The 8,815-nt window shown below is 35.6% G+C and overlaps 1 protein-coding gene across 3 annotated transcripts in view; it reads left to right on the top strand.

Moving 5' to 3' along the window:
• KIAA0586 (KIAA0586 ortholog) overlaps window positions 1-8,815 on the top strand; it is a 93,834-nt gene that overhangs the window by 20,232 nt on the left and 64,787 nt on the right. For all 3 annotated transcript variants that reach the window (XM_019644743.1, XM_019644751.1, XM_019644732.1), the window contains exons 9-13: window positions 1,040-1,207; window positions 2,578-2,701; window positions 6,361-6,493; window positions 7,007-7,224; window positions 7,651-7,723. In XM_019644743.1, coding sequence (XP_019500288.1) covers window positions 1,040-1,207; window positions 2,578-2,701; window positions 6,361-6,493; window positions 7,007-7,224; window positions 7,651-7,723 — 716 coding nt within the window. The remainder of the gene's footprint in view (window positions 1-1,039; window positions 1,208-2,577; window positions 2,702-6,360; window positions 6,494-7,006; window positions 7,225-7,650; window positions 7,724-8,815) is intronic.

Below are 8,815 nucleotides of genomic sequence, written 5' to 3'. Positions count from 1 at the left end.
TGTTCAGCATCTTAGCTGTGGAGGGCAGTGTCACTGGCCCTCATATGTGGGATCCGAACCGGGGCCCTCTGGCATCCCAAGCCAGTTCTTAACCATCGCTCCACTTGGCCAGCCCTGGTTTTATTTTTGAAATATGGGGAAGAGTAACACTCTACAATGTAAAGGTTTTTTAAATCAAGAAGCATAGAGTTTATTGTCATCAAATTGAAATTTGAAGAAGCACAAATTGATTTATTCTTGCTTAACTATCTTGTTTTTTGTTTGGTTTAGGAAATGAGTCAAAGCATGAATGATAGCTATTTGCTAATACACTTTTTTTTGTGTGTGCCTACATGGAGTGTTTTATACTCTTTTTTCCTTTTTTGTGTGTGTTTACCATAAACTTATTTTTTTTTAACAGTCTCAATATGACTTCTTTTTTTTTTTTTGAAGACTTTACTGGGGAAGGGGAACAGTGTTGGGGAATTGGGGAAGGGGAACAGCCAAGTTATCCTTCAGTCTTAGGTGTGGAGAGTGCAACTAGCTCAGGTCCAAGTCCAGGCGCCATCCGGCTCCCCCTCGACAGCTCGCTGCCACTCAGCTCAAGGTGCTGTGTTCAATCTTAGTTGTGGGTGGGCAGCCCACCATCCCATGCAGGAGTCAAACCAGCAACCTTGTTAGGAGCACATGCTCTCACCAGCTGAGCCATCCTGCCACCTGTTGGCAGCTCAGCGGTGGCTCAGCTCAGGCGCAGCTCACTGGCCTATGTGGGAATCAAACTAGCGACCCTGTTGCTCAGAGCTCGCGCTCTTAACCAACTGAGCCACTAGGCTGGCCCTCAGTGTGACTTCTGTATATTCTTAGTTAACAGATTTCTGTTTGGCTAGTTTTTAGCTGGTTCTCCAGGTTGATTGTTCTATAATTTAGTTGTAATTTTAATGTGGTCATGGAGAGGAAAGCACAGCATCTACTTTCTGTGCTATCTTGACTGGACCTTACAATTCATAAAGTTTTTTAAAAAATAAGTTAAATTTATTTTTTTCTTTATTTTCTTTTAAAGCACCTTCAAGAGAGGTTGAAGATAGGGGTTTTGATAAACAGACATCTCCTTTGGAGACACCAGCACCTCGCAGGTTTGCTCCTGTACCTGTTTCAAAGGATGGTAAGATATCAAAGAGGGAAAATCCTGGGGAAGAAAAAGAAAATATGGAGATGTCAGGTCATACAGGTAATTAAGCAATTATTATTAGTACCCACTACTTTTACTAGACCTATATCAAATTAGAAACAAACAGATTTTGACACTCATGATTTATAATTTTCTAATGTGCCTCATAGTAACTAAAGTAGGATTTCTATTTTTAGTATTTTTCTTTAAATGATACTGAGCAAATCAAGCTTCTTTAGATTCTTCATAAAAAGAATTAGAGATATACATTTATAATTACATTCTGACTATCTTCTACAGGTTATTACTTCAAACTTTAATGAACAAATTTTGTTTTTAATAAATAAAAAATAATGCTTTGCTGATTATTTTGGAGCATGTTTCCTTATATTGTTTTTAGATGTGAATTTCAATAATAAAGCTCAGAGAAATTTAACATTTATTACTGTGTTCAGTAGGAAAAAGTGCTCAAATATTAATTTTTATAAGTGAGCTGAAATAATTAAGACCCTTAAATATAGTCCTTTTAGAAAAATATAGTCCTTCTAGTAAAAGTGAAAATGTTAAGTATAAGCTTTTATTCTTGGAATCATATAAATGCATTTAAATCTTGTCTTGGACACATTTAAGGAGTCTTAAGGAATTTAAAAAATAATAAAATCTTTAAAAAACTGACTTCACACACACAAAAAGAAATATGACATAGTCCCATTAAAGATGAGACTAAAGGGAAGATTCAACTAATAGTTGCTGTGAAGAAAACATTTCTCTTTAAAATTCCCTTTTTTTAAAAAAAGATTTTATTGGGGAATTGGGGGAAGGGGAACAGACAAGTTGCTGTCCTTTTGTTCTGTCTAGTTGTGGAGGAGGCTGCTTCACTGGCCCATGTTGGTATTATCATTGCGCTCTTCCTGGGTGAGGCAGATAGGTCGCTGGCCTCTGGACGGCTGCTCAGGGCAGCTCACGACAGCACACACCAGCTTCTGGCCGCGCACGCTGGCTGCTGGCCACACACGGTAGCTTACGGCAGCCCACTGCAGCAGGGGCTGCAGCCTACACCGTCGCTGGCCACTCATGGCAGCCCAGCTCCAGGTCGAGCTGTTGTTCACCATCTTAGCTGTAGAGGGTGCAGCGTCACTGGCCCTCATGTGGGATCCAAACCGGGGCCCTGCTGCTCAGAGCTGGTGTCCCAAGCCAACTCTAAAATTCCCTGTTTTTGTGATGGAAGTAAACTCAGACCTAAACTTTTACTGGTATAGTTTCATGAGTTATAAATATTTAGTTTTATTTGACGAGTGTACTTATAGCCTACATTATAGAGTAGATTATTATCATAAGAAGCTAATTTAGTACAAATATATGTGAGATGTTATATAAGAGAAAAATGAATTAGTACTTGAAAAAATGATAATATATTTCTTTTATTGTAGGGAATGTAAGACTATTGGAACAAATTTTGAATGACCAAGATTCTTTGACAAGAATAAGTGAATCTTCAGACAAAACCTCACTAACTAGATCAAAAATAGAATGGAAACCTGAGAGAAAAGACAGGTAAAAACAAGAGATTTGAGTAAAAGATAGATTGAAAAGAGCTTTGTTCATATTTCTAAAATTTCTTTAGGAATTTTAACAAATTTATAACATTGCTTTTGAAAATCATCTTAGATTTCATTACTATTTTCTTTTGCTAATATATTTTCCCCTTTAATATAATTGTAAGATGAATATGTCTCATTTTATTAAAATGCATATTGATTAGTTTCTAATGAATGCATAGTATTCATTTCTGATGAAATGATGTCTGGGATTTGCTTCAAAAATAATACAGTGCAGGGTAGGGGTAACTGGATTGAGTATAAATAAAATGAGGACAGCCATGAGTTAATGACTACTGTAATTAAACATGGAATAGGCTATATGGAGGTCATAATCTTTCTACTTTTGTGTATGTTTGAAATTTTACATAATAAAAAGTTTTTTTTTATTTAAGTAATTTTTTTACTTAATTAAGTAAATCTAGACAATAATTTATTTATTTTGAATATCATGAAAACTACAGTAATAAAAACTAAATTAGCCACATTTTAGTAACTTCATGTGGAGACATTGTACATTTTAGTCCATTTACATGGAATGTAACTACCAATAAAGGTGTATGTGTGCCATGTTGCTATGTTTTTGGTATGCCTTAGGTCTTTTTTTATTCCACTTTTCCTACATAATGCCTTCTTTTATATTAAATAGATATTTTCTAGTATAACGTTTTAATTCCTTGTTTCTTTGACTATATTTTTTGAGTTATTTTCTTAGTGATTGCCCTAGGGATTACAATTCAATTTTAATTTAAAACAATCTGTTGGGATTAATACCAATTTAATTTTAATAGGATTCAAAAACTTTGCTCGAATATAGGTTTATCCCCCCCCTTTCTTCCTGCTATTATTGTTGTACAAATTACATCTTTATACTTTATAAGCCCATCTGTACAGCTTGATAATTATTGCTTTATGCAGTTGTCTTTTAAATCATATAGAAGAAAAAGTTTATAAACAAAAATAAAGTTTATGCTGTCTTTACCTGTATAGTTAACCTTTACCCAGTACTCTTTATTTCTTCACATGGATTTGAGTTAGTGTCTATTGTCCTTTTATAAAAAACCACCCAGAGGGACCCCCTTTAGTGTTTCCTTCCTGTAAGGTAGGTTTGCTAGTGATCAATTCTCTGTTTGTTAGTCTGGGGATGTCTTTATTTTTTGCTTTTGAAGGAGAGTTTTGCTGGATATAGAATTTTTTGTTGATATTCTTTTTCTTTCAGCAGTTTGAACATGTCCTCTCACTGCTTTCTGGACTCCTGGTTTCTGATGAGAAGTAAACTGTTAATCTTTTTGAGGAATCTTTGTATATGAGTCATTTTTCTCTCACTGCCTTCAAGATTCTCCCTTTGTGTTAGGGTTTTGACAGTTTGATTGTGATGTGTCTAAGTATGGATCTCTGAGTTTATCCTCCTTGGAGTTTGTTGAGCTTCTTGGATGAGTGGATTAATAGTCACTGAATCTGGGGAATTTTTGGCTGTTATTTCCTTAGATAGTTAAATAGTGCACATGACCTTTTTTGTTCTCTCCTGGGACTATGTTGTATGTTGGTATGCTTGATGATGGCCCACAGGTGTCTTAATTTTTTTCATTCCTTTTTCTCTGTGTTCCTCAGACTGGAGAATTCAGTTAATCCATCTTAATTAAGTTCACTGATTTTTTTTTTCTTCCGTCAACTCCAATATTCTGTTTAGCCCCTCTAGTGAATTTTACATTTCAATTATTGTATGTTTCAACTCCAGAATTTGTATTTAATCCTTTAAAAAAAACTATTTTGATTGCTATTCTCTATTTGGTGAGACGTCATTCTTATACTTTCCTTTAATTTTTGAGCATAGCGTCCTTTAGTTTAATATAGCTAATTTAGAGTCTTTGTCTAATAAGTCCAACATTAAGGGTTCCTCAAGGACTGTTCCTGTTGACTATGCTTTCTGTGTCTGAGCTATACTTTCCTGCTTCTCTGTGTGTCTTATAACTTTTTGTTGAAAATTGGACATTTTCAATGATATAATGTAGCAACTCTAGAAATCAGATGCTTCTCCCCTCCACCCCACAGTGTTTGTTGTTGTTCTTGATAGTCTTTTCTGGACTAATTCTGCAAAGTCTATATCCTTTGTCATGTGTAGCAAGTCTTTATTCGGTTAGCTAAGTCTGCTAATGAGTGGAAAGAGATTTCCTTAACTACCTTGAACGATTAAGTCTCCCTCTCTGCCAAATGGCTGTGTGTGTGTGTGTGTGTGTGTGTGTGTGTGTGTGTGTTGGAGCACATCTTCAGTGCTCCGGAAGTTTATAAGTTTCTCTTAGCCTTAACTTTCTATTTGCACAGAGCTTCAAGGTCAGGCAGATGTGAGATTAGGCCCTTTTCAGGTCTTTCTTTCTTTCTTGCTTTCTTTTTTTCTTTCTTTCTTTCTTTCTGTCTGTCTGTCTTTCTTTTTTTTTAAGATTTTATTGGGGAATTGGGGAAGGAAAACAATGTTGGGGAATTGGAGAAGGAACAGCCAAGTTGTTTTCCTTCAGTCTTAGTTGTGGAGGATGCAGCTAGCTCAGTTCCAGGTCTAGTCGCCATTCTGGGCACAGCCCACCATCCCATGCAGGAGTTGAACTGGCAGCCTTGTTGTTAGGAGCACGTGGTCTTACCAGCTGAGCCATCCTGCTACCTGCTGGCAGCTCAGCTTGGCATAGCCCACTGGCCCATGTGGGAATTGAACCGACGACCCTATTGCTCAGAGCTCGCGCTCTTAACCAACTGAACAACTTGGCTGGCCCTTCAGGTCTTTCTTGAGTATGCACATAGCCCTGTACATGCACATGACCTTCTAGATCCCCAGTAATGTGTTGGAACTTTTCAAAGCTGCACCATGGATATTTCCTTACCCAATTTTTAGTTTGTTGGCAATCCTCTTCTTTGCCTGATTAAGATATGACCACCTAAGGCAGCTAAGATGTTTAGCAATTGCCACTGTTTTTGAAAAATGACCTGGGAATAGGGTTTCTCACTGGATTAGCTCTGAGTCAGGTCAAATAAAGAGAAACTTCGTGAATGGGACTTTCTGAGGAGCTCCAAACCCGTTCTGCCCTTTGTAGTGGTTGTAAGGCTATTGGTTTTCAAGGCTACCACAGGGTTGGGGAAAAGGCACTGGGAATGGGGCAACTTTAAAATGCCATATATCCTCCTGTTCTTACTCAGAGTCAGCCATTTTCTTCATTCATGTTTCTTGGGTTTGCAAGCCTTAGTTTAATTTCCAGAGTTCTTAAAAAGCTGTTTTTGACCATTTTTGCTATTTTAACTATTTTGTTTTCTTTGTTCTTAAGCAGGAGTGGGTTTTTAGAAGTTCTTACTCAACTATTCTGAAAGTGCTTCTGCACTTCAGCTTCTTCAAAATAAAACCTTATTCTGCTGTTTTCCTATTATGCCTAAACCAGTCTGGTCTGAGTAATTTTGTCTCCTATGATTTTCTGTTACATATGTTTAATCTTATAATTGATTAATTTCATTGTACAGTTTTAACAGGACACCATTTAGAATTCATATAACTGAGAATGTATCAAAGATGTATATAATCAAATGTTTTCTGAATTCATGACAATTTAGGAAACTTTATTTTTAAATCTTTTACAGCATTGATACTCTGTTCTCTCAAAAATTTCCTTCCTGTGAAGAACCAGGAACAGCTAAAGTGACTGTGCAGAAGTCTGATGATGTTCTTCATGATCTTGGCCAAAAGAGGAAAGAAACAAATAGCATACTCCAGGTAAAGAGGGAACAGGATATTGGAGTTGATTAGTAAAGGAAAACATTTTGAAGAAATAAAAAGGTTATCAAGATAGAAAGCAAGAGGAAAGATGAAGACAAAGCACTGGAAAACAATAACAACAACAAAAAAACATGTGAACCCAGTTTGTTCTCTTTACAAAACTTTCCCAGAAACCCTCACCACGTGAATTCTACTTCCTCCTCCTTGGCTAAGACTGAGCCATATGCCCTCTCTAGTTTTTCAGCTTCTGTTGGAGAAGAAGGAAAGGGGAGAGAGAACTGCAGATGGCCCTTGTTTATTGAGTTCACTTAACATTCACATTAGTACTTCTAAATAGAAAGAAGCCTTCATTTCCAAGTATTCTTTTATAGCTCTTAAATTTGACAAATTGAGTCCTTATAATGTATTGGCATACTGTATGGCACCAACTATAATAACAGCTCTTCTTTGGATTACAATAATAATATGAGTTTTACATGGTAACATTTTTTACTTTTTTTTTCTTTTAAGCCAAAAGAATCTCTGATCATGTCGAGGCTTGCTGATCTTCCACAGAATTCCATTAAGCTTCACACAAACAGTACGAGATCCATATTAAAAGATGCTGAGAAGATTTTGAGAGGAGTACAAAACAATAAAAAAGTACTTGAAGAAAACCTGGAAGCTATTATTCGTGCAAAGAATGGAGCTGCCATGTATTCATTTATCAATACTCTGTGTACCAACAGGTGAGGCAGGACGTTGATATCCCAAAGTTATATAAAGCTGCCAGTTTTAAAGGCTTTCTTAATTTTTTCCTTAACAATTCATTTTGCTTAATGTGTTTTAATATTCAGAAAAGGTTCTTTATTGCCTTTGATGATATGGACTTAAAGTTGAAAGTTGGACCTACACATGTTGCTATTACTTTTACATATTTAAGTTTTCCCTTTCATTATGTTTCTCACTTTGGTATATATCTTCTGGGATCTACATGTGCTTTTCAGACATCCTTCAAGCAGTTGATGAAAGCCAGTAACTGTTTTTCCTTTTCAGATGAAAGGCATAGGGCTACATATAGTACATTTAAAACTAGATAAGAGATCTGATCCAGGTCCTGTTCTGAGGATGTTTAAATGATAATTTAAGAAAACTTTTTTTTTTCTCTTTTGTAGAGAGATGTCAGAGAAGATTCGGATCAGAAAGACAGTAGATGAATGGATTAAAACTATTTCTGCAGAAATTCAGGTAGATATTGGAAAAAATAGAATCAAGTGAATTCTCAGGAGATAACATTGTTTCCAGTTTATAAGTATTATACTTATTCTCATAATATTCTTTGTATATAAGTCCACTTATAATTCTTAATTTCACTCTGTCACTATGTTTATTTTGTAATAAGTTTCATTTTACTTAATAAATGCTTTGTCTCATAAATTATATTATGGCTCTCATCTGGCTAATTGTTGGACAATAACTAAAAACTGAGTATTTGAAAGAAAAGCTAACAAAAGCATTGAGAAAAAGAAGTATACTTACAAAATGTTTCAAGACAGCCGATTTAGAAGCAAATTTTATACCAAAATTATTTAAAGGGAAGATACCCCACAAGATTTCTAAGGTTACTGAGGTTACAGAAGTCAGTTCCAGATGAAAAAATCTGCCACTTTCTCACATCCAAGTGTATCTTCAGACATCACCATTGCAAAAATAGAGTTATTTTTATTAGGGTGTCAGTAATTTAAAGGAAATTCTTAAAATTTTATATATTTGAGGGAACAGAGTAGAACTGTTATTTTTATCTTGGGTACAAAGCGTTTTTTTCCCCTGACTATAATATGTGTACATATGCTTATTCACAATGGTAGCAAGGTGAAGTGTCCATTAAGTTTTTGTAGCAGTAAACAGTGAAATATATTTTTAAACTTTTGTGGTTGAAGAATATATATCTCTAATGTGGTTGTGAAGAATTTATGTTATCTACTATATGATGCACCAGAAAAAAGGAGAAGACTTGGAGATCAGCTCTGGATCTGCAGACTTAGCAATATACAAGGTGTGATAAACCATGGTGAATGTTTAATTAAAAAAAATTATTACAGTAAAAGACATATTGCCATTAATCCCCTTCAGAATTCTCCCCCTTGCTTCGAACACACTTATTGCATCATTTTTGCCACTTTCTGAAACAGTTCTGGAAGTCCTTTTTTGTGAGTGTCTTTAGTTGCGCTATCATGGCTGCCTTGATGTCCTGAATCATTTTGACTTTGGGGAAGAGCCAGAAGTCACATGGTGCTAGATCCGGTGAATAATGTGGATGAGGACACACTGTAATATTTT

The sequence above is a fragment of the Hipposideros armiger genome, unplaced genomic scaffold (genome assembly GCF_001890085.2).
Source record: "Hipposideros armiger isolate ML-2016 unplaced genomic scaffold, ASM189008v1 scaffold_5, whole genome shotgun sequence".
Classification (NCBI taxonomy): Eukaryota; Metazoa; Chordata; class Mammalia; order Chiroptera; family Hipposideridae; genus Hipposideros; species Hipposideros armiger.
The sequence above is the reverse complement of the archived record's forward strand: the minus strand, read 5'-3'. Positions and strand labels throughout refer to the sequence as shown.